Source organism: Sphaeramia orbicularis, chromosome 12, assembly GCF_902148855.1.
Source record: "Sphaeramia orbicularis chromosome 12, fSphaOr1.1, whole genome shotgun sequence".
NCBI classification, from domain to species: Eukaryota; Metazoa; Chordata; class Actinopteri; order Kurtiformes; family Apogonidae; genus Sphaeramia; species Sphaeramia orbicularis.
In genome coordinates, this window is record NC_043968.1 from 15,297,181 (window position 1) to 15,323,801 (window position 26,621).

At 37.8% G+C, this 26,621-nt stretch overlaps 1 protein-coding gene across 1 annotated transcript in view; it reads right to left on the bottom strand.

Annotated features, from left to right (window-relative positions):
• Positions 1-7,864: 7,864 nt before the first annotated feature.
• The window catches only part of erbin (erbb2 interacting protein), a 48,192-nt gene continuing 29,435 nt past the window's right edge, over positions 7,865-26,621 (bottom strand). Inside the window, 21 exon segments of the mRNA XM_030150291.1 lie at positions 7,865-10,712; positions 10,795-10,869; positions 11,006-11,098; positions 11,955-12,122; positions 12,702-12,758; positions 14,353-14,496; positions 14,962-16,447; positions 16,547-16,730; positions 16,834-16,951; positions 17,045-17,227; positions 17,382-17,431; positions 17,434-17,554; positions 17,789-17,910; positions 19,343-19,442; positions 20,956-21,025; positions 21,461-21,576; positions 21,687-21,816; positions 23,399-23,471; positions 24,141-24,285; positions 24,980-25,054; positions 25,312-25,375. Of these exon segments, the coding sequence (XP_030006151.1) occupies positions 10,605-10,712; positions 10,795-10,869; positions 11,006-11,098; positions 11,955-12,122; positions 12,702-12,758; positions 14,353-14,496; positions 14,962-16,447; positions 16,547-16,730; positions 16,834-16,951; positions 17,045-17,227; positions 17,382-17,431; positions 17,434-17,554; positions 17,789-17,910; positions 19,343-19,442; positions 20,956-21,025; positions 21,461-21,576; positions 21,687-21,816; positions 23,399-23,471; positions 24,141-24,285; positions 24,980-25,054; positions 25,312-25,375 (3,682 nt within the window). The 3' untranslated portion in view covers positions 7,865-10,604.

Below are 26,621 nucleotides of genomic sequence, written 5' to 3' on the forward strand. Positions count from 1 at the left end.
ACAAAAATGTTTCAGTTATGAAATATATGACAGAAATAAATGACAGATGCTAACATTAAGAGCTTTACTAAGAAGTAACGTTAGCCAAAACGATATGTAATTTAAGGTATGATTTTACACAAGAATACAGTATAAATTAACATTACCTTACATGAAATGGCAACCACAAATCCAGGTTTCGTTGCCTGGATTCCAGTTATTTCTACGAATTGCAGCGACCAATCTGCTTCTTCTGTCTTTGGCTTTAGGTCGCCTGTAAAACGATAGCTCCGAGTGCTTTTTAAACCTATTTGTGCAATCAATGGCACAACAGCTCTTCCCCATTTTTTAGATTGTTCTAAAGTTTTCGCAGTATTCAAGCCAAAGCCGCCACTCATCTCCCTCTTTCTGCCACTCAGTGTAATTGCGGTGACTTCCGCTAGCGGTGACGTCACGTGCATACCCTCTATAGACTTGAAAATAAAGATAAAACATTCATGTTTGTTGGTTTGAAAACTCACAGTGGATAATGAATCCACATAGTATTCATTCAGACCTCCAACCTGATATTATTTACTGTCACAAACATTTTTTATTTTTATTATTATTATTTTATTTTTATTTTTTTTTACATCTTTTTCACCTCTACTATCTGAACTGTTGCTGTTGATTAAAAATATAGGTGAGTACAACTTGTGTAGAAAATTAATCCAAATGGGCCAGAATATTAAAGAAAAACGCAATGTGTTATTGTTCAATTCGCAAAAAAATATTTTCTATCAAAAAATGTTGTTCATATTACTAATCCAAAAATATATCAAACCTGATTTTCAGCTGTTCAAAGCAGAGTACAGAGAATATGCTATTGAGTAAACAGTAAGTAAAGTTTGTTTATAAAGTGCTTTTCACAGATAAAAATCACAAAGTACTGTACATAAAATGGATGCAATCAAACAACAAAAGAATAATTTCATAAAATAAAAAGGATAAATCCATCAACCAAAAGCTTACCTTTTTATATGTCAATAACTGTCTTCACTCTCTTTTATTTTACATTTAGGTGTAAATATTTGTTACCAGAAGTACAACATTGATGAGCAGTGACATCATCAATCTGATCTATTTTATGGGTCGCTGTTGAAAAATGGAATCTTGATCTCAGTGGGTCTTTTTGTGGTTAAATAAAGGTCAAATGAATGAAAATAAAAATAATTTCCCTATTAAAGAGCTCCACGTCCATATCTTCTTGTGCCTTATTAGATTCAGCTTGTTCTCTTTGCCTCGGCTGGCTGATAAATTCTGGTCACCATCCAGAAGTGAAACATTTTGCAGACTATTTGTTTTGTCCTGTTAATATAGAGCGTCTCTTAAACACCTGCAGTGCCGCTCTGTGGCAACACTTGGTAACTGCTAAATTTCTGCAAAGAAAAACAGCAGAGATCCCCAGAGGTGTACAGTCCTTTTGGCAGTAACACACATTACGTTTTTGCCAGGTTTTCTGCTTCAGTTTCCCCCAATTAGTTTTATATTTTATCATTTTTTTAGGCCTTTATTGCCATTTAAACCACAGCTCTCTCCAGGCTCTGTGGAGTCTGGGTACTTCAGGACATCACAATGACATCATCATGACATCTGCAACCACTATCATCTACGGGTCAAATGCAGCTGATGGACTTCTACATCATCTCCTGTCATGTGTGTGGTCCATCAGAGGATAAAACTCATGTCTCATAATCTACTGTTCCACTCTCTGCTGAATATATATATATATATATATATATACAGGGTGGGGAAGCAAAATTTACAATATTTTGAGGCAGGGATTGAAAGACAGTGTATGACCAATTAGTTTATTGAAAGTCATGACAATTTATTTGCCACAAGAAAATGTACATAATAGAAAATGTTTTTATTCTATGTGTCCTCCTTCTTTCTCAATAACTGCCTTCACACGCTTCCTGAAACTTGCGCAAGTGTTCCTCAAATATTCGGGTGACAACTTCTCCCATTCTTCTTTAATAGTATCTTCCAGACTTTCTCGTAATAGTTTTGCTCATAGTCATTCTCTTCTTTCCATTATAAACAGTCTTTATGGACACTCCAACTATTTTTGAAATCTCCTTTGGTGTGACGAGTGCATTCAGCAAATCACACACTCTTTGACGTTTGCTTTCCTGATTACTCATATGGGCAAAAATTTCTGAGAAGTTATGGATAATAGTGTTAGGTATGATTATGACATCAATGTATGTTTGGTTTCAAAAAAATTGACGTAGTGCCTGCTGAGAAAAAACAACTAAATGTTCATTGTAAAGTTTGCTTCCCCACCCTGTATATATATATATATATATAGATAGATAGATAGATAGATAGATAGATAGATAGATAGATAGATAGATAGATAGATAGATAGATAGATAGATAGATAGATAGATATTTAGTGTGCTGGCTCTTGTGTTCTAGTTTTTATTCTTGTATTGTATTTTACAGTCTGTCATGCTCCTGCACTGCAATTTCCTAGTTTTGGATCGATCGATCAATAAATAAAGACAGAAAGAAAGAGACAGAGGGAAAAATAAAGAAAGACAGACAGACAGACAGAAAGAAACCACAAAGCAAAACAGAGAGAAAGCCAGAAAAAAGAAAGAGACAGAAAGACAGAGAGAAATACAGAAAGAAAGAGAAACCCACAAAGCAAGACAGACAGAAAGAAAAAACAGAAAGAAACTAGAAAGAATGACAGACATACAGAAAGAAAGAGAAAGACAGAAAGAAAAACAGAAAGAGAAATACAGAAAGAAAAACAGAAAGAAAGAGAAACCCAGAAAGAAAGAAAGAAAAAGCCAGAAAGAAAGGCAGACAGAGAAAGAGACAGAAAGAAAGAACAAAGAAAGAGAAAGACAGATAGAATAAAATCAGAAAAAAGAGACAAAGACAGAAAGAAAGACAGATACAGAAAGAAAGAGAAAGACAGATACAGAAAAAAAGAAAGAAGAAGACAGGCAAATACAGAAAGAAAGACAGATACAGAAAGAGAGAAAGCCAGAAAGAAAGACAAATACAGAAAGAAAGAGAAAGCCAGAAGAAAGAACCTCAGTCAGTCAGAGTCAGTCAAAGGCCAGCTGCGTCCTTGTGTTTGTTCACGTTAACGTCCGTGTGCCTCCTGTTCAGGTCACACTAACACTAGTGCTAAAACATGACAGGTTGAAGTGCTGATGTGTTGTTCTACTTAATCTGTTGAACAGTCAGTCAGTCAGTCACCATTTTGTTGTCATAGACCTGCTCCATGTGATCAGTAATGTGATGGGAGTGGCTCCTTTTACTGTCATCTGTCCTATTGTCTGACCTGACAGACGTAGAAAACCATTATCTGTTTTACTTGTATCTATTCAACTCCTCAGCTGTGAACGGACACATTCCACACAGCTGTGGTAACGTCACACACATGTACGACTTCTACATTTTATGAGGGTATGATCCTCTGGGGGCTTTTGTTTATGAAAACATTTGTCAGCAAAGCTATTCATGATATGACACAATGAACACGGGAAAGCTCAGTTCATTATGTCATATCATGGGAAGGACTGTGTTTTGATTTTCCTGGTGCCCATGAGCACAGATTTAAACCAACACACATCAAATCAGTTGTGTTACTCAAATAATTTAACCCATAAAGACCCGGTGCTACTTTAGTGGCAGTTCCCAAATAAATCTTTCTCAATAGTTAAACTTTCTTAAGTGATTTATCACCATTCATTATATTATCCTCTGTATTTTGCTTTTTTTTCCCACTGTACATCATGTATTTCCCCAATTTAATTTAGATGTTTATGAAAACTCAGAGTAAATTCAAAGTTAATTGTATCAAAGCAGAGAAAAAAATGTACTTTTTCAGTCAAATATATCATATACTCTTTTCATTTTGCATTTCTTTAGTGAAAATCAAGTATTTTTTCTATATTTAATTTACTGATCATATAGATGTTCACCAAAGCTCAGACTAAAGTTTAGGGCTATTCAATCAAAAACAGAGAAAACTGAAGAAAATGTGACTTTTTCGGTCAAATACATCATTAACTGAACATAAAACAAGTGTCTCCATCCACTGTCATTGATCCATCTCCATGGGTTTTACTGGTGAATCAATGTTGTAAATCAGTGTTTCTCAAACTTGCCGGGGGGGTGGGGGGGGGGGCATGGAATCTCCTCTGGATGTTTTTCTTTTTCTTCAGGTTAGAACATGTAGCAGGTGGAACTAATGTTTTAGCGTAGGAGCACCCTGGACTAATTTTAGGGACGTACAACAAACAAATCTACTGCTGTGGTGATCTGTCACTAGACTAAACAGAGTTTGGGTTTGGACTGGAAAAGAAAAATGTGACATGTTTCTGTTTTTGCAGTTTGTACTTTAACCCTTTCATGCATGAATTATGAGAACCTTAATCAAGATTTTTTTTTTCCTGAGTGTTTTTATTCCTCTTTAGGCATTAAAAAAACAATGTGACTGAATTTTTTTTTTTTTTTTATGAACCTATTTTTCATGGAGTTACAAAAATGTCCACTCAGCTGGACACCATACGTTTAATTTTTGAAGCAAAGAAACATGTATTTACTGACATACTGTGTGAAAACTAGGAAATAAATGGGGTTTTTTTTATGTTGCTAATCTGATGTTTTCTCACATTTTAACATACTATAATAGTAGTTATTACTCACTCAAATAATGTTCAAAAAAACAACAAAACACAACAACATAACCCCCCCCTGTTAATTACAGTCTAATAACAATTAGCAATTGATTTACACTCAAATATGTTGCTGCAGATCAGGTTTATCAAGAACAGGAATGTTACAGTAATGGTATAAATTGCAGTGTATTATGGGATGGTGCATAAGTATCCACTGTGTTGGTTGATATGCAAGTAAAACAACAAAATCCATAAATATACAAGAGACCAGCTGTAGAATAACTGTCCACTGTAGTGAGCACTGTGCATGAAAGGGTTAATGTTCTGAGATGTGCAATGGAAACGGGCTCATTGCAGCCGCTGATATTGCTAAAATGTTCATCTTTGTTACCAAAATGTGTTTGTTCTAAATAGAGATAGAATAGATATAGACAGGGTGAATCAAAACAAGTTTCTTGGAGTGATATTTGATGATAAAATTTGCTGGAAACCTCACATAAAATATGTACAAAACAAACTATCTAGAAGCATTGTAGTCCTGGCCAGAGCAAAGGGGATCTTAGATGAAAAATCACTTCAGATTTTGTATAATTCATTGATCTTACCCTATTTACAGGGTGGGGAAGCAAAATTTACAATATTTTGAGGCAGGGATTAAAAGACAGTGTATGACCAATTAGTTTATTGAAAGTCATGACAATTTATTTGCCACAAGAAAATGTACATAATAGAAAATGTTTTTATTCTATGTGTCCTCCTTCTTTCTCAATAACTGCCTTCACACGCTTCCTGAAACTTGTGCAAGTGTTCCTCAAATATTCGGGTGACAACTTCTCCCATTCTTCTTTAATAGTATCTTCCAGACTTTCTCGTAATAGTTTTGCTCATAGTCATTCTCTTCTTTACATTATAAACAGTCTTTATGGACACTCCAACTATTTTTGAAATCTCCTTTGGTGTGACGAGTGCATTCAGCAAATCATACACTCTTTGACGTTTGCTTTCCTGATTACTCATATGGGCAAAAGTTTCTGAAAAGGTATGGATAATAGTGTTAGGTATGATTATGACATCAATATATGTTTGGTTTCAAAACAATTGACGTAGTGCCTGCTGAGAAAAAAACAACTAAATGTGCATTGTAAATTTTGCTTCCCCACCCTGTAAGTTACTGTTTGGAGGTATGGGGAAATACATATGCAAGTTCATTACAAAGACTTTTTATATTGCAAAAAAGAACAATAAGAATCGTTCACAATGTTGGTTTTTGTGAACACACAAATGCACTATTTTTACAATCTAAAATTTTAAAACTCATTGACCTTGTAGAATTCAAAACGATTCAAATAATGTATGAAGCAAAGAATAACTTACTGCCGGGCAATAATCAAAAAATGTTTTGTGAAAGAGAGGCTATAATTTAAGGGGAAAGTTAAATTTAAAGATTCATAAAGTACAAACTTTGTTAAAAAGTTTCTGTATCACCATCTGTGGAGTAAAATTGGAACAAATTGTGTGTGGAGATAAAACAATTATCAAACATAATTTAGTTTAAAAAAAAAGATTAAAAAAAAAAAGATTCTTGAGAGGTACAGTATTTAATAATGACAGTGAGGCTTATTTGTTTATAGATGCTGTTGTACTGATGGTTGAATTGTTGAGTCTGTATGACTGTACTACCATGATTATATTGTTGTGTGTAATTCAGTTACTGCATTCTGTATTTGTTGTGGTTTGATGCTAAAATTAAGAAAATAGTATTGTTTGATTGTTGTATTAAGTTAGTGATAAAGGTGTAAAAGCACTGAGGGGTAGGATTAAATAAGTTTAGACTTCTTCCCACTCCTTTTCGACCATGCAAAATTCAGACTTGTATGTGCTTGTGTCCATTTAAATATTTTATTTTGTTTCTTTGCATGTTCGAAATAAATAAATCCAAAAAAAAAAAAAAAAAGTAACTTGTCATAGCTGTAAGATAATTGCACATTTCCGAATTTTATTTGAAAAATATTGACCTGCTGAGTTTATTTGTATTATTCAAGCAAAAATCTAAGTTATTTTTAATTTGCGCGACAAATTATTCAAGGAAAAGCAAAAAGTATTGTTATGATATTGAGGTTTTGGTTGTTTTTTTTCAATAAAAGTTATAATTGCACCACTGTTACAATGCTGTTGGGGTTGAGGGGGACCTGGAGATTTTTCAAGAGAAAAAGATTGAGAACCACTGTTGTAGAAGATGACGGTGTTTCCGCGTTCACTACAAAGCCTCTAAACATCCAAATATGTCATATCTCATCAGTATAATCTAATCGTATCAGTTTCTGTCCAACAGCAATAATCATCCTCAACGCCATAAAAAAAGAATCTCTAACACAACACATGCATACAGTGACAGAATTGTGCAAGGACAGAGTAAATGGCCGTGTGTGTTTGTTTGTAGTTATTACTGTGGTGTTTGTGTTGTTTTTTACTACGAGGGCTGTTCAATAAGTTCATGGCCTCACCCAGAACAGAACAACACAGACTGATAATTTATATTTTATTTTTCAACATAATCTCCATTTACAGCAATGCACTTGGTCCATCGATGTTCAAGCATCACTATCCCATCACGAAAGAATGTAACATCCTGTATTATAACAACCAGTATTTCTGGGTGAGGCCATGAACTTATTGAACAGCCCTCGTATGCACTGACTGGTTGACACTTTTTTTTTTAATTTCGTTGCACATCTTAGATGTTATAATGACAATAAAGGACTATTCTATTCTATTTGATGACCATGAAAAGATGCCAAACTGCATTTTACACCTATTATTTACATGTATTAACAGGATTAGTGGATCAACAGGTATTTAACAGTTTACATTAGTAGATGGTTTTGGTCAGTGATGGAAGTTTGGGTCTTAATGGGTTAATCTGAGGCACTAAAGCAGTCCGCTGAAGACCGTAAACCACCACGACTTTTAGAAGTGAACTTATTGAAATTGTTCGACACTTTAAAATGTGTAGCGTCCAATTAAATTAACCTCAGTGATTAAGTTTCACATGAACAGCAGTCGCTCAGTTGCATTTGTCAGATTAAAATAATAAAACTTTTTTTTTAATAAACTTGCTATGTCAACAGTACCCACTCTGTTCTGCCACTGTCGTCGATGAAACACTTAAGACGTAATAAAACCCCAAAAAATCAGAGTTAAAGAGCATTAGTTTATTTTCCACAGGTTACTTCAGAAACAGATAATTATGTACAAAATCTGGAATGTTGGGTAAATGCATATCAATCATCATCTCACTGTGGCTGTTGTCAGAGAAACCTTAGAAACGCTAGCTATACATTAAAATGGGTGCCTCTGCATTGCAATTTATTGCTGGTTTTACAATCGCAAGTCACTAATGCTGTTATTATTTCTTTTCTTGATTTTTAGAGTATTTACAATTTGATTAGTAACATCTAAAATCCACATAAGACTGCTAAATAAATAACAACGTGGGAGCATAAGAGACAGACTGACATGGATGAAGAAAACGTGACATGTTTTTATCTCCCTAGATTGTCAACATTATCAGACTGCATGTTTTTGCCATGTATATAAAGTGACCGTTACCCCAAACTTGTTTGTTTTTAAACCCCTAGTCTTAAAAAGTCAACAGAAATCACAAACAAAAAAAAATGAATACAAGTCATATAAACAACAATTTCATGTGTTTAAAATAGAACATGTTCTGTGAAAAATTTAAGAAAAACATGTTTTTGTTTTTTTGTTTTTTTTGTCATGTGTGAATACAATGGACCAATTTGAGCTTTCTCAGCTTCGGTCTAAAAATGAAGGGCTCAGCTTCAGTTAAAACGTCTACCTTTAACAAAAACACAACTACCAATATTGTTAAAGGGATAAAAATGTAGGAATTTCCACAGTGTTTTCATTTTGGTTCGACAGTGCCGCTAGCATAAAATATGGGTCAGACATAATTAGACACATGAGCAGTGCAGTCGACTGCGCATGTGGAGGGAATGCCTTTAGCCGAAAGAGAAAATGCAGTTATTTGCTGCACCATTAGACTTACAGCTGAAATTCATAGGGGATTTCATTTACTTGTATCATTTCCATGTATTTTGGAAACACGTCTCACTCGCTTTGCTCTTTTTTTTTTTTTTTGTGAATGAATATTAACAGGATGACTCATCAAATGCATCTAACGTTGCATCTGCAAACACTTCTACCTCGACAAGTTCTGAGATGCAGTTTGGATGCCATAAACTGGATGAACATCAGGAGCTGTGAGATTCTAAGCGACAGACTCAGTGATAACCCTCGGGCAAAGTGACACAAACATTCACTTTAACACAATGCAGAGAAACATTTTTTTTTTCTTTTTTTTCTAAAGCACTACTCTTGTATATTGCCTGTGCTGTTTCATTACAAAAAAAGATTCTGTTCACAATATAAAAATCATGTAAAATCATCCGGGATTACTAAAAGGTGTTTTAAAAACGCTATCTGATGTTTTGCTTTGTCTTTCTGAATGAAAATAAAGGCTTTAAATATTGCTTCGAAGCCGTTATGCTGCAAATGTACTCAGGAGGGTTGTGAATATGTGAGTATTGCTTGGATGCTGGGGTCAAAGGTTCCTCCCCTTTTCAAACAGTTCAAGGTCTATGGCACTTAACTTTGTTCCTCCCGTCTCTCTGATTCTCTGTACAGCAAAGACAAAATAAAACTAAGACAGTGCTCCGAAGTGATGAGTAAAAAGCATGATAAAACGTTGTTATAGACGCAAAGGCAAACTGTGGTCATCTCCTATGTTAAAAAAAAAACAACAACACAAAAGATGTTGAAACCCTCGCATTATAGTCGTTTCAGCGGCCGCCTGAAAGATGAAGCCCTTAAAAAAAAAAAAAAAAAAAAAAAAAAGTGAATTTCTGACCTGTTCACATCATAACAGCTTTCTTATGTAATCTCTTTCATTTGCTTTCTGTCCACAATTTCCCAAACTTGCTTTGGTTAACTAGCACAACCACCACTTCTTTCTCTGGTTAAAAACAAAAAGCTTCTGATTAAGGCCAAACAAATACACGCTGCATCTGTCATCCTCTCACATTTCTCCAATATTTGAGTTTCCATTCTGTTCTCCCAGTCTCATCATATGATCACGTGCAGATGCTTTTCTTGTTGTGATTCGCAGGTTTAGGTGATATGCCGCGCAGATGCCGTGAAGATATTTGGGATGAACTGAAGACCGGACGTGCTTGCGGGTTTATAGAAGCGGGTGGGGGGGTGGGGGTGGATGATTTCCTCTTCTCAACTCTTGGATCTTTCACGAGGATGAGACAAAATCTCTCCGGAAAACCAAAAAAAAACAACAAAAATCAAACACCACCATGATCTACATTCGTCTTCGCATGAAAAGCACGTAACACTGTCCTCCGTAAAAGATCGCATTGGCAGACCAGAAAGTTTCAACATCTGAAATTAAAAGACGAAGAAAATAAAAAGGCAAATTGGATTAAAGAGGAGGGAACACTGCCCTCTAGTGGTCAGATTCATGTCCATCCATCTGTGGAAGTAAAACCAAGTGATAATGGGTGGATGAGTTTTGGATTAAAAAAAAAAAAAGATGATCTGTACAGAGACCACAGTTACTATTTGCATCAGAGCAGGTCACACCTTCAGCTTCTTTTGTATAAAAATATATATACCACAGTGATGGCCTTTTGAGGACTCGTACTTGCAGATGTTTGCGTCTGTCTCTCGTTGATCCACTACATTCAGTGGTTTTCCCCATTGAATCAAGGCTCTGAAGATTGCTACTATAAATAGTCCCAACGTGTATCAACAGACCAGTCTCTGTTTGTGTACAAAAATAAGAGTTCACATAATTTTCTCTGTTTTCTTTTCTTCTCCCTCCCCTTTGGAGGTCAGTCTCACAAGAGTCTATGCTTGCATTTCTCTTACAATAATCAAATCCACAGTGCTTGGAAATGTCTTCAGGAGGGACACTGCGTTCCCGTGATCGATATTCACAAAGCTGTAGCCATTTGCCTGAGAAAGAAAAATTGGATATTTAGTTATAAGTAACCCCAGACATGAAGAGTGTGATATTTTGGTAGGAAATGTATGATACCTGGATTATTTTATCTCCAGGCTGAAGAATCTTGGATGCTGGTCCTTCGGGTTGAACCCTTGTCACAAATATACCCTGATAGGATTTAAAAAATATACATGTTAATACTGAAAAAGCAAAGATAAAGATCTAACTGGTCTTATAATACACTGTAAATAATTATATTCTGTAAAATTTAAGACAAACAGTCAAGATTAGGATGGGAATTTACATTATCATCTGGACGAAAGGGGTTTCCCCGGCCTCCTACTCCTCCTGATATACTAAACCCCAGCTCTGGATTCTTCTCCACTTTCACACGGAGCTGAAAACACCCACATACTTTCATTAGACAAAACACTTTTCACTCTTTCGCTGCATAATATGCTGTACATTTCTTGTAAATTAGTACTGAAAAACCACAAGAGAAAACATAAAGACATGGTATTTCTTATTTAGAATTAATTTAGAATATCCTAAATCAAATATACAGGGCTCGCACATATTTTCAAGGTCAAATTCAAGCACTTTTCAAGCACTTTTAAGGGTCATTTTCAAATTTTTCCAGCACAGCATCTTATCACTGGGATAAAATACATATCTACAGGAATACATGTACTCATGATTATTTTTCAAATAAAATCAAATTTTATGTATATAGAGCCAAATCATAACAAAAGTTACCTCATGGCATTTTACATACAGAGCCAGTTGAAACCAGACTCTCAAGCCAATTTTTCACTTTTTATCACAATGATGTACATTGTATTATGCTATAAACAACAAAAATTATGTTTAGAAATTAAAGGAGAACACAAAGTTTTATCCAAAAAATGGGAAGCCACTTGGTGTTCTTCAGACACACCGCACCGAGACAAAGATTAAGATAAAAATGTGCCTGGAGTCGACCTGAGACAACCTGCTAATTTTCTTTTTTGACATAAAGTTTTATTTTTCATAATGTACCACATCTCTGTAAGTAGCTTTGGCTCGGCATCTAACCTAACAGAATAAATATTAAAAATAAATAAATAAATCACATCACAGAGTTCTACCTGCAAGCCTTTTCAAGCATTTTCAGGGATTTCAAGCACCTGTAAGAACCCTGAAGATAAATTCACCAAAGCAAATTAATTTTTTGGCATCGTGTGTGACAAAAGTGCCCCAAAACCACCCTTCACCTCTTGCTGCAGTGCATCGTGGGGAAGGCGAGGAGGCCCCTGGGACTGCTGGGAAACTTTGAGCATTAAATAATCGATGAGTTGCTCTCTGGAGGGGTGGCGGGCCATGGGCGCCTGGCTCATCTGGGGACGAACAGGAGGGCCCATCTGACCGTTCATCAAAGGCACCTGAGAGGACAACAAGTCAGTATTTAATTAAGGGACATTCACACACTTGCCCCTAATAATTTCAAATTTTATATGCATCTTCCTTGGGACAATGTCTACAAAGTTTGTTCAGTTTTGATTTTTGACAAATTTTTTAAATATTACAAATTTCCCTTTACTTACAGTGGGCCATATTTTGATAGCTTAAAATATGGAAATGGTTACAGATATCAATATAGTTACTATTGAACACTGATAGGAATTCATATATGGACTATCGTTTAATTTGTTGAGTTCTCCACCCACTTCTATTGGGAGATTGATTTCCTGCATCAAGACCACAGGACTCTTAACATAGCAGCAGAACCTTAAATGATGCACATTCAACTTGTTACTAGCCCCTTTTACACAGCGCTTCTGTTCCGGTAATATTTCACGTTTATTCTGGAATGACGTCTGTGTAATACATTTAGTGTGGACTGAGGAGGACACATCTGCTACTAATCAAAAACCTGGATGCTCAATAATCTGATGACCAAATGGTTTTTATACTACTTAGTGTACTGTACATATAAAAACATGTGTACGAACGATACCTACTTTTCTGTGGGGATCCATAGTGAAGCTCTGCTGCCCTTGTGGAACAAACACTTCATCCTGAAAGAAAATAAAATGTGATCATCCATTTTCTGTCTTTTAAACAAACATACTTCTTTGCAGAGATACAGGATTTAATGATAAGGACACAATGAGCCTGTTTACATTCACACTAGTACTCCGATCATTACCCGATTGTGGAGTTATCAGATTATTCAAGTGACTATGTAAACAGGATAATCTGATATGCTTTATCAGATAACGGCAGTAATCTGATTATGAGAAATCAGATGAACACACCTGGATTTCTTCGCAGTACTCTGATGTCTTCCTGTATGGTTACAGGTTAATCTGATTTATTTTGTTCTTTTCTGTCTGCGCATGCGTAAACACAATTCAAAATTATAGAGAACAGAAGTTATGTAGTCAAATGGGAGCGAAAGACAACAGGAAGTTTGAGTCTATCTTTATTATGTACGTATGTACGTAAGAAATCTGATAATGGACTGGAGTGTCTAAACCTTGGTTTTTTGATTATCGCATTTCTCAAGTGCGTGTACATGCGTCAGATCTGATAATCACAATAATCTGATTACTACCAGTAATTGGATTTTTCTGGTCATGTAAACAAGCTCAGTGACAAGACTACATTACAGGTTTACTTATGACATGAAGCAGTGAAGAGCTGATTTAAAAGACCAAACACCAAGTCAACTCTGAATACTAGTCTGCTGAGGACAGGGTCAATGTTCAGTGTTAAACAGGAAAAGGTGACACAGGTTTGTTTAGCCCCCTCTACACTTTCTAAAACCCACTTTCTAAATCACTCTGGACACACACTTCTTTCACTTACCTTTGGCAAACAGACTTTTCAACCTCGCACACAAAGTGAGAGAATATGAAGTGATTCTGAAGTGATCAAAAGTTAGAGTGAAGATGATAAATGAGCAGAATAAATATTGCTAAAGGAGGAAAAATAATTATGTTTGTTTAAACGTAACAACAGTCATTGGATGATTAGAGAATGGTGTGGAGGGATTAACGCACAAGGTATTTATTAAAGATGATATATAAGTGAAGAACTTGGTGGGTTTAAAAGGGGAGGTACCATAAAGTGAGTTATGAATATTGCTATATCACATTCCTAAAACATGTTTTCCTTTGATACAATCGTACTAAAAGGTTTTTGTAATAGTTACAAAACCCTCAAATCACATTCTTTGAGATGAGTAATTGGGTGAGTACTAAATTATTTATAGAATAATTTTGGATTGACTGATGCTGCCAATTTTAAAATGATACAATAACCCCCCTTTTTAAACAGTTCTACTTGAACTACACATAGAAGAGCCACACAAAACCGATTAGAAAACCTAAAATTTCCCCTCTGAGAAAACATCACATGTTAGGGCTGTATGTATAGGGCTGTAGGGTTTGTGGTAGTGAGAAAACACACACTGGGAGGTGCATTTTACTTTCAATTGTCTATAAAAGGACAAGTGAAAGATTTGGAAGGTCAGTGATCACTTCTCAACATCTAGGAGAGAAGGAAACAGACATTTCCTTATCTTCTAAAGGATGTGAAACTAGGAGGAGCCGGAGGCCCAGGCTGAGTATGAGCAGCAGGAGCTAACTACAAGTTCACAGTACTCACACAGAAGCCCAAGGCTCCGTAGGGCTGTCCGTCTCTGGCACTAAAGACCAGAGAGCCTTGGCTGGCATGCATGTCCCTACAGCTGCCGTAGTGAGACCAGCTCAGTGGAGCATTATTGGAATTATAGGAGCGAGACAGCGTGTTCTGAACAGAGGGACGACATGAAATAACCAGGACCGACCAAAACGTCAACGGTGGTCATGCAATCCACCACATAAATGATGACATAAAACATACATGGAAAAGTTTTATACAGTAACAAAGACAAACATGCAGTGGTTTATATATAACACGCAGCCAGGTTAGTGAGCTTTGGATTCAGATGTTTTTTGTGATGTGAAAAACTTCATACTTGACTTCATAAAAACTTCACAAAATGTCTGTTATTATTCATGTGTTGTCAGAAAATTTCTAAAACTCAATTTCTGGCAAAAAAGTTGAGGACATGCTGTGTAGATTATAGAAATGGTGTGATCAGTGTGATCCATAGATTTTGGAGTATCTTCCAGAGACACCGGTTAGATCCTACTTTACACATGAAACTACAAAATTAAATCACAAAACAAATGCACACAAGGCCTTTTATGTCATTACACTATTGTCCCTTACCTTTTCCATTTTCTTGGCTTCAATATGCCGCATCACCTGGTCCCTCCAGTCAGCTGGCACCCTTCCTGCTCCAACTCCTCCTGACACAGCAACAGGTCCGTCCAGCAGCGAATGCTCCGACTTCACCCTGGTGTTAGGCCTTTTGCTGGGGCTGCTGTGCTGGTAGTTGAAGTCGCTGACAGACATGGTCCGCTCTGGGAGCTCATGGGGCTGTGGCCTGGTGGTCTGAGGTCTGCTGGCTCCAGGAACATCAATGCTGTAAGTGCGAGCCGACAGAGGCCTCTGCATGGCCTGGCTCATTGCCAGTGGGCCCCTGGCAAGTGTGTGAATGTCCCTGTATGTCATGTATTCCCCATCAGGCACCTGCATGCGCCTTGGGTCACCCATGGAGACAGTGGAGGCGCTGCTGCTTTGCCTCTGTAGGGTGCTGCTCCTCGGTTGGCCGCCAGTAGGATGAAGTTTAGGACCTATGGGAGGACCCCTCTGCTGGGGGTAGGGAGGTGCCTGATTACGATTGGAATAGTTGGTGTTGGCTAATGAGTGCGGAGGAGGAGGGAGGTAGCCCTGATGGTCTGGAGGCATGGGCGTCCTCTGGGTCCAGAGCCCATCTTTTGGCATGGCACTGTTTGTGTACTGAATGTTGTACTGAGGGGGAGGGATGCCCATGGCCATGCTGGAAGAGATTGGGTATCTGCTGGTGCTGGCAGGAGGCTTAGAAGAGGACAGCAGATCTGAAGAAGAAGCAGAAGAGCTGGGGTAGACCTGGAGAGTCTGGTCATTGAGTAATGAAGCTGACTTGCTCCGGACTATACTTTGGCCCTGGGTCCCTGGCCCCGGACCAGCCCCTGCCATCCTACTGACGGCCGCCGTGTCATAGGCGTCGCCATCCACATCAAACGAGTACAGCTTCATGCCGCCTGTTTCTATGTTACTGATGCTGTGAGACTTCATCACCTGTGGGGGATGGCACCTTTTCTCTGGAGACAGCTCCTCTGTGCTGCGAGACAGAGACATGTCACTGCTGGCTGTCACACCCGTCGATGCCACATGCACAGCAGATGTCTCGACTCTCGTTGCTAAGCTCTTGTTCCCCAGACTATTAAAACAGTCACCAACCTGCTGGTTTCCATTCTGTAAATGGTCCATGTTGTCATTTTTAAAACCCTGCTTGCCATCTAAATCGTCCTGCACTATGGGGCCATTCTTAGTTTTATCCAGCTCATCCAGCTGAACCATGTTATCCGTTGGCAGCTTGGAAACATTCATATTGATCTGGTCCCACTTGGTGTAAGTGTCTCCCATGCCGTTATTAATCCCCTTCTCAATGAAGGCCAGCCTGGCTTCCATGGACAGATCGTAGTCACCCACTTTCTCTGGCTGTGTTTGCTGGGTTTTTAAAAGGGCCTGCAAAGATGTTTCTGAGCCATTACCATTATGGAGGAGAGGGGTGGTGTCCTTGGGTGGGTTCATATTCTCGTCCTCTTGCCTAAAACAAAGAACATTAATTTGCATCAGATTCAGTAGCTACTGGAAGAGGACTAGTCTCTTTGTGCTGTGCATTAGCCGGTTAAAAAAGGACACTCACTGGCTTTTTGAGAGGAAGGACATCTTTGCTTCTCTTTCTGGGGTGCACAAAGAATTGTCCTGACTGCTGTCTGTGGTCAGAGACACTGAGTCCGACATGCGTGAAGGTGATGAGCAGTTACTGTTGTTCTGGTTGCTGTTGGCCACTGTGTCATCCAACAAAGAGTCGGCGTCTTTCCCATCATCTGTTTATCAGAAATTAAAATCATGGTTAGTGTAAAACAGTTTAATTCCACACAATCTACTGCTTTATAAAGATGCAAATACCTAAAACCTTACTCAACTTACCTTTTTTGTCCTTACTTAACGTCACTACTTTAGGCTGGTTGATAGAGATTTCAATAAGTGGGGGCCTCATTTCTGCAATCTTCATCTCCTCTTCTTCATCCGATAGTTCCTCCGAGTCCTGGAGAAACAAACAAAGATTTCTTGAAGCTGCTTTTATTTAGTTGAACGCTCTACTGATGCACTTCCTTGTTTATCAAACAATTTAGAGTACCTCAAGAGTATCTTCATGGTTCATCATAGAGGTCTCTGAAGATTTAAGTGGGACTCTCTGGGAGCTCAAAGACTCTGAAGTATCTTTTGATTCAGGTGTGGAAGGGTTTTGTATGAATGTATGAGCAGAGACTTGGGGTTCCATCTCTGGTGTCATGCCGTTGGGACATGGGGCCTCAATCACCTGTATGCAAATAGTGCAAGTTTTCAGAAATGTAGTGTGTTAGCAGCATAGATGCTAATTACAATTGCTAAATTACTCCCATGAGGCTTAGTTCCACATTTAAGTAGAAGGGAAACATTTCGTTTCGAATTATCAGCTATTTTCTACAACTGACCTTAACTCCCACATCCTGCACTCCGATATGATTCCTCTCCACTGGTTTGTTTCTTTCCCTGATTCGTCACTTGACTCATCCTCCTTCAGCCTGTGGGCCACTGACTGGGCTGTCTTCACCATGTTCTTGAGCTCGTCTGGGTACGGTGTAGGGTAGCGTTTCAGGTTTCCCTCCTGAAACAATAAAAATAATCACTGACTTGAGGATAGAAAGTGGATTTTTAGGATGTCCACACCCAGGATGGAGCAAACAGCACAGAAAATGAATTACATTTAATAATTATAATACTCAACAACATACAGGCCCATTCTCCATAATAAAAACACAACAGTTGTGCTTAAACAGGTAACTGCAGTCTGTTGTCATTTCCCAATAATAAAAACAGAGTAAAGTATATGATAACTAACCCTTGGGGGTGTTTCTCTTTCATCCTTGTCCTCGTCACATTCGAAGGCCACCTGAGCTCGGTGCTTGCGTTGCTCCTCCCAGAGAGCTGGATTGAAACTCTCAGAGTCAGAGTTTGGAATGTCTAAAATATAAAAAGACAAATTTGTCAACATTAGACAAAAGTTTCTGAATCACCTGCTCAGTGTTAAATTGATGCAAGTCTGACTTTGACCAGGAGATGGCGCAAAGACAACATGAGGCATGCCAAAACAGTCAAAGGAGAACCTTCACAGCCAGATATCAGGCTCCAACAAAACCTGACAACAATAACAAATACATGGCAGGATCCCTCTAATACACTGCTTCACAATGAAAGCATCTAATAGGATTTTGACAAGCCATGTTACGAAGAAAAGGCTGAAACTGTGATGATGACTACGTCATGGTAGCGGTGGTTGTGGTTACAATGATGCTGATTTCCTCAAACTCTGCATTTTGCATTCAGGCTACACTATGTTGTGTCTAACAGCCTTCTATTATATCATGAAAGTTTCCAATACTTGTTGAAAAAACAAAGTACCTCAGCACATTTGAAAATGTACTGACGGATTTGACTTTGACTGAAAATAAATCTCACTCACATAGCATCTAACATAGATTAATGCTTATTTGAGATGTGAAAGTCAGTGTGGTTTAAGGTGTTAAAAAACTCTTCTCACCTTCAAGTTTGCTAAACAAAAAGTCTAATGTAGTTATGATGCTTGTCTGCTTCTACTTGATGAATATGACACTTTATCCAAAAATACCATTAGATACTCTGTAAGAAATGACTAGTCATTTAGGTTTATTTGCAGTTACCGCTCACTAGAAGTAGAATATTGTTTAGCACACTATGCCACAATGTTTGTCACACTTTTGCAAGTGAGGTGAATGCACCGTGGGTATTATGAGTCACCTGGAGTATAATCTCCATATCAACAAGTTGTAAACCATAACCATCACAATTAGGTCATGACCCATTAGCTTCTAGCTCTTGGGAAAACACAAGGAAACAGATAAAAGCTCTTTTGGAAAATGTCCCAGGCATTCACTACGGAAAAATTATATAAAGCGGATTACTTGGAGGCAAAGAGAGAACAGAATTTATACACGGTGACTTATAGGCATGGTGCGTCTGACATTTTCACAAGACAGAGAAGCAGACTACCATTTCAGCAGTCCAAGATCTTAAACCACTAATTACTCTAAGGCTAAGATGCAACAAGGTCAGGGCAAGCTGTCTGTTGTAATAGGAAACCAAAGCAAACTAACAGATGCTTGACAAGAGACAAGGACTAGTGTTTCTCCGGCAGCTTCTGTCTCAGGTAACAAGGTCACTTATAAAAAATGCATTGAGAGATTCTTGCAGGTGAAGGGGTTCTTGCAGGCCACCTGAGAAAATCCCCCTAATATTCAGCTATATTAAAGGCAGCTGTCTTGGCCACATGGCTTCGGCAAGTACTTAACCATCTAAACACATCACTTCTGGTACATGATAGAAAAGAGAAGACCACAATTAATTCCACAGTACTCACAGTCCTCCGTCCTGGTCTGCTGGGGGAACATGTAGTTGGTTAACACAGTTTTGTGCGTCTCTGGATCCTCCTCTTTCTGAAGCGGGATCAGGGGCTTTGACTGTGGCAGACAAAAGCAAAGGAAGTTTGTATATGCTATGTGTAATCAGAAGTGATTTTCCACAACACTCAAGCTCAAAGAGTGTTCTTTTTTTATCCAATTACGGCAAGTAAATCTGACAGCAGTGACAGTACATGAACACTGTCAAACTTCAGAAACTTCAGAACACTAAAGTAGAGATATTTAACACATCAGAAGTTTCACTAATGACAAATCTAATATGGTTTGACTCCATACCCCCATTGTTCATTCTGGCAAAGTTTCCTTCCGCTCTCATCTACTCCACATCGCTTACAAACCCGGCTTTAACTGAGGCACTGCTTTTTATACACGTGGCTGCATTTACCTGTCAGCCACTCTTTGATTAAACTTCCTCGGGCTCCATGAGTGCTTCATCACAGATGGCTCATCACACCTTACCCAAAAGTATGTCTGGGTCTTAGTGCTTACATGCCTGTTGGGACTATCTGTCCTGGGTTTAATTTAAGGCCTGGTGGAATAACAGGTGATGCACTGACTGTAAATAAGGGCAGCAGTCTTATAGGGTTACAAAGCGCTTTATGAGCTAGTAAAAAGCCGAGGAAATGGCAATTTTGAAAACACAAAAACATCAGTAAAAGCCCTCTTTGCACCAAGAGAATGAGCAACACTGTCAAAAGCAGTTAAAGCAGTCAGTAAAGTAAGACTGCTCAGAAAAAAACTTGGTAACCTTTGGCCTTGAACCAATATGCAGCCATGACTTTAAGAGTCCTGACAGTACAGTATCCGGTTATGAATTTACAAATGTAAGCAGGATAATAACTGCAGGGATCCCTGTAAATGATCTAAAATATTAAGAGGATTATAACTGTTAAGCTGATAGGATGGAATTCTACACAGTAAAAGTAATATATATCATTATGATTTTTTTTTTATTTTGACTTTCAATTGTTGTTCTTTTGACCTCCTTTTAATGCATTTGTTAAATGGCTGACACCTGTTCTTATCAGACTTTAATGTTTCCACCTTTGATAGGCTTATCTTGTTATTCTGGCAAAGGCCACATTGGCTGAGGCAGTACTACAAATGTGAAGCACCTCAGCTTAGTAACCTTTACCTCTCTTCATTGTCTTACTTCAAGTTAGCAGTTTGTGTCATCACCTTTTAAAGCTTTAGACAGAATTGCACAGACTATCACACTGCTGTCCTTAAACAAGTATTAAGGACATGATGACATTCTCTGACATCTGTTACTCTGCTTTAAAAATGTAGAGCTCCACAGATCACCAAGTCTGACCCGCACTGTCATTTGGCACATTTAGATCAAATGTCCTGGAAGTGGTTTACTGCATTTTGAATGTGTTTTCTGAAGGATCCTTAGTCCAGCTGGCTTCATTTACATCTGAAGGTTGAGACGAGTCAAGTACTTTCCTGCTATTACAAAGTCTATGGTGGAACAACAACACATGACTGAAGTAGCACCTCTTCTTAAACCTGTTTTCTGCTGATCTGTGCATAGTACATGTGGCCTTACCTGGTTTTCAGACAGCCACATAGCAGTCATCTGGTTCAGTTTAGTGAAACTGTAGGGAAGGTTTTTCAACCTGTAGCAGAACAAAAACAGAGCCGCAACCTCAGTCATCATAAGAGACATTTCAGACCAAATGTATGAGCTTAAAAAGTGAGGCTGTATGACACCCTGCTTTGCTGACTAATTTTATTTTTACATCCCCTGTGCTGTCGAGTCATGAGCATAATTTGTTTAGCACTGTGAACACAAAGCAGTGAGATAATAAGAGTAAATATTTGATTAAAACATCTAAGTAAACCATTCATACTCAGGATAAAACTAAGATCACACTAATATTGAAAGCATGAGGTGCTGTCTCAGACATTGAAGGGTTTTCTGCTTCCATTAACATTTTCTAGTAAGCACAAGGGTCACTTTATTAAAAACAAATAAGCCACAAAAATGTTTGATTGATATTTGTCCTAAAATTAACTATTATCATGACTGACCACTGTCACTGCAGACTCACTTGTTGTTGCTGAGATTAATGACTTTAAGCTTCTGCATGTCACCCATCTCCTCAGGCAATGTCTCCAGCTTGTTGGAATGTAGAAACAGCACTGTTGCATTCTTCCAGTTTCCCATCTGTGACAAGGAAAATAAACAGGGACTCATGAGCTAGTAAGAAAACATGACAGGCCACAGTAGTAAACAAAGCTTCACCTGCACAAATGCACAGCAATGGAAATAGTCACCTCAGGGGGAAGCTGGGTGAGGAAGTTGTGATCTGCAGCAAAGGTGCGGATGTTGACACACTGACCGATGGTGGAGGGCAAGGCTTCGATCTCATTGAAGCTGCAGTCCAGCTCATCTAGAGACGTCAGCCTAGAACAGAGTAAAAGGCGCAATTTAACTACTGGATACATTTGTGTTACGTGGTGTCTTTACTGGGCTGTAACAGATTAAGATAAAAGAAGATATACTTTATTGATCTTCTAAGGGGGAAAGTCAAATGTTCAGCAGCACAAGACAATAAGCATCAAACACAAAAGAAAATAAGAGAAGATAAAAAATATTTTAAAAAATGTTGAAGTGACTTAAAAGACCGTGAAATGGTGTAAAATTCTAATTGTTATTGCTATAAAGTCTTTAAAAAAGAACTCAACCACTTTTTAAAAACCTGCTCAATTACAGTTCACTAATTATCAATGATCATGATTATCAGAATATAAAAAGCTATTAAAATGAAAATGAATGCTCACATTGAATGGAGAAAGATTTTCTCATTAGAACTGCTGTCTGCCTCATATTTATGTAATGCTCTGCTTATTGGCAAATGTTTGTGATGTTGTGACATCACATGGTCAAATTTCTTCAGCTTTTATTTAGGATGAAATATCAATCTTCAAAGAAATTATTACATTATAATAATTATCAGTAAAGATATGAAAACATTGTTGTATTGCCAAGCACTATTAGCAGTATATGCTAATATAAATCAAACCCCTTAGATCACAAGCATTTTATACATTTTATGGGATGTGATTAGACAAAATTTTAAAGTTGATTCCACAGAGCAGCACAGAAGAGGTGGGGCTTTCTGATGATTGAAAAAAAAAAAACCCCAAATATATTCCCACTGTGATCCAGAAAATAAAACCACCACACTGCTTGACCACCTCCTGCTAAACTTAAACCAGCTATAAAAACAAGAAACAAAAAACAACAACAGAATCACCAGCAGTGCACTGACTAAACCAAGCTTCATATGAATGGGAAAAAAAAAAAAAAAATCAGCATGCTTAAGCTAAAATCCTTGCATGGGATTAAGCTAAACCATAGGCTTTGTAACATAATCTGTGTGAAAGTAGACAAGGAGACACATTTTAACATAAGGGATAATTGAGAGTGTTTGGAAACAACAGTCAGTCAACAAAAATGAGAAGTTGCATAAAAGGTTTACCTAATTCAAGATGTGGAAATGAGCTGATATAAATGTAAATAAACAAACAAATAAACAAACAGAAATGGAATGAACTGGACTTATATCCTAACGATGGACCATAACTATAAATCAGATGAAAGGTCAACATATAGAAATCGCCTGAGCACTAAAACCACAGCAGCTTATCTGATGTGGACAGCAGCAGTCTGAGGAACACAAGTATGCTTGATTTAATCTGTCTTTAAGATTACCACTGACTCCTCTACAATGAAAAGCAACTTTCAAAATGCTCTCCATCAGTCAATATAGCAGACACATGACATGTAGTAGCACTTGGACATTGACATTATAAGGACCGACTGGAACAAAATCAGCCTTTGAAAGCGATTCTTTTATATGAGGATATCTGATTTATCCAGACAGACGTTTTTGTGATCTGTGGATGACAGATGAAAACAGCACAATAATCCACTAATCTAGGGTTTTATTCTGATGACATTAAACTATTGCTGCAAAGCTCACCCTCCGATGGAGTCTGGCAAGTACATCAGCTGGTTCTCATCCACTTTCAGCGCCGTCAGTTTCTTCAATGAGCCTAATGTAAAGTAAAAGACAATGAGAGTAAGAGTGAATTACAGAGACATGCTTTCCACAGCTCAGGGCTGTTATTGATTCTCACTTGCTACTGCATCACAAAGAGGAATATCCATTACAGCAGTTAATTAGATTAATTCATCCTGTCATCAATACAGGACTGTAACTAGTTTTGCAATAATCAACCCTAACGTTACCTCTGGGATCATTTAATAATATGGATCTGGTCTAAACATGTGAATTTTATGCTGGAGAGTGAAAAGAAAGCAATTTGGATGTAACATTAATATACTGCAGCTTGCCATTCATGTTAAACTGATTTTCTTAATTATATTTTGCATCTATCCATGAATAAAAACAAACACTTAACACTATCCAAGAAAGGAAAAAAAAAACAACTCAAAAAAGGAGCATTTTCAATGTTTTTATATGATTCATAGCCATAAATGTAGAAAAATTCCACAAGTTCAAAAAAGCCAACATGTGGTATTGTATTATGGGAAACTACAATAATCAGCAAACATTTCTTGCTGTTTTTAGCACAAGACTATTGTACAAGATGAAGAACCAGGAATGAAAAGTACATTGTCAACAGATAGAAGACTACTGAGGTGTTTCATAATTAGTTGTTTTAGATGAGAAATCTGTGTGTGTGAACTGTGTGCATTACCAATAGAGCCTGGTAGCTGTGTGAGGGCATTATTGGAGATCAGCAGGTCCTGTAGACTCTCACAGCCTGCAATCTGCTCATCTACCATCTCCAAGTTGTTCTTAGACACATCCAGGTACACCAGCTGTTTAAGCATCCCCAGCATCTGGACATGCAAATGCAGACGTCACAGACAAAAAACCACTTACACAATATTTTCACTCTTATCCAATCATCCTCTTGCCTGGTAATATGCAATAAGTGTAATCAAGCAAATGAGTAAACTATGCATATAGAACATGCATATTTATAGCAATCTAGTGAAACACACACATTACATATGAAAGAAAATGGCGAGAATGGCACTGCTTTCAGTTTGTGCTTGTCTGCTTAACAGACGTTGTGTATAAAACCCCAGACTGTGATTACAGTTGATGCTGTGGAATACTTGGCAACGGAAATAAAGCTTCAATTATGACCCAGATACAAACAAGCTGGTCATTTGGATGAAAAATTAATCTCACGTAACACATTGTCATCATTGCAAATTAAGCATTTTCAAATAAACAATTACTTCACAGCAGCAGCATTATTATTCGATAATTATCTCAGTGACCTCCGAAAAAAGATTAATGCTGTTCAGTCGTATGCATTCAGCTACGAAGCCCTTTGCTAACTGCAGCTCCTCCCCTGCTGGTTTTCAGGAAGCACAAAGGATAATGCAAACTGACTGCAGACAGTTTTGATGAGGATTTAAGCAGGCAGGTGGAGAGAAAAATCAAAGGAAATAATCTGAAGATGATGTTTTGGGACACTGTAAGCACTGAAAGGGTGTGTAGAGAAAGAAGTGTAAATTATACCCCAGGTAAAAACGTCAGTCTGTTCCCGTCCATCCATAGCTCCTTGATTCCAGTCAGCTGCTCCAACACCTCAGGCTGCAGATATAAAGAGGAAGAAGGAGATTAGGTCATAGGGATATGCATGCCTGCTAGATAGGGACAGGATGAAGAGCTTCACAAATAAATAAACTAAACATTAATATTTTACTGTGTCTTATTATGTCTTAATGAACCTGACTGTAAAAGCACTTTTTTCTGGAGCTGGATAGAAAACATGTTAAGCGGAGAGGTGAGGTCATCACTGCAGAGGCAGACGGCCCTGTGCATGGACACGCCGACTGACAGATACTCACCACTTCAGTGAACTCATTACTCCCCAGGTCCAGCCTCTCCAGCTGTGTGAGCTTCTGCATGCTTCTGTTAACACATGGGACAGACAGAGGTGAGACACTCAAAACAAGCACTACATTCAATCATTCAGTAAATTTACTCAAATCAGATCGCCGTCAGTCACAAATCAAACGTTTTCACAAGTGGGAAATTGGAAACCAGTGGCAAGCATTGAACCGACCCTGTTTTTTGAAAAGGATTACAAGCACTAAAGATCTCAAAAGAAACATTGCTTTTTTGAGTCTTAAAATGTCTGACAATAATTATGATACATTTTGGAGACATTGCATTTGCTGCCTTTGCTTGTTTTACAACATAACTTCATAAATACCTTTGGAGCAAAGGCATGACAGAAATATGCTTTAATAATGGAAAATGTGACGTATGCTAGCCCTAAGCCTTGCCCTAGAATTTTCTCTCCACATTCAGGTCACTGGCTCATTCTTTGCTACACTGTAAACAAGGCGATAAAAAAGCAGGGTAATCAAGTGCTTACAATCTGAACGATATGTAACTGATCACCAGTAGCAGAAACTTGGAGGTGAAATAACGTTGCAAAGGCTTGATTCATAACACCTGCTACTTGAAATTGTGCCTAAATACACAAATTTTTTTTGTCTACTGCATCAGTGTCCTTGATGGAAGGACATTCCTGCAAGTTATTCATAAAAACATACTGGGTCAAGAGTTTAAACAGTGTGAGGCATTAAAATAATTGTGATACAAGAAATCCGCTGAAGGGTTATTAGATGACACAAAGCAGAGAAAAAATGATTAATGATTTTTCAGAAAATAACACAAAAAATTGCATGACACAATGTGGCTAATGCAAACCACTTGGGGATATATAGACCAGTAGATGAAATGGAGACGAAATTGTTGTACTTGTTCTTATGCCTATAAAGAGATCCCTATAGCAGTGACAAATGGTATATGGGAATGGAAAGCTAACGCCCACTAACGCCACTGTGGAGTCTGTTTTCTTTTTAGGGACTCCTCATAAAAAGAGAATGTAAGACATACGGCACAAATTATAATAAGATTTAAACCCTTTGGTGATTTTGTAAGTACTTATTGCCGTATGAAAACATTAATCATGTCGATGTACTTGAGCATTAGCCAGCTTTGTCACATTCTTACCTCAAAGTTGGCAAAAGTACTAGAGACCCCCATGTGAGCTGGAGGGGTTAGAGAGAGCTGGCTGCTGTACAAAATCCTTTCAAAGGTTGGGAAAAAAAAAACATGCAATGGCTTATGACCCCAAGTTGTGAGG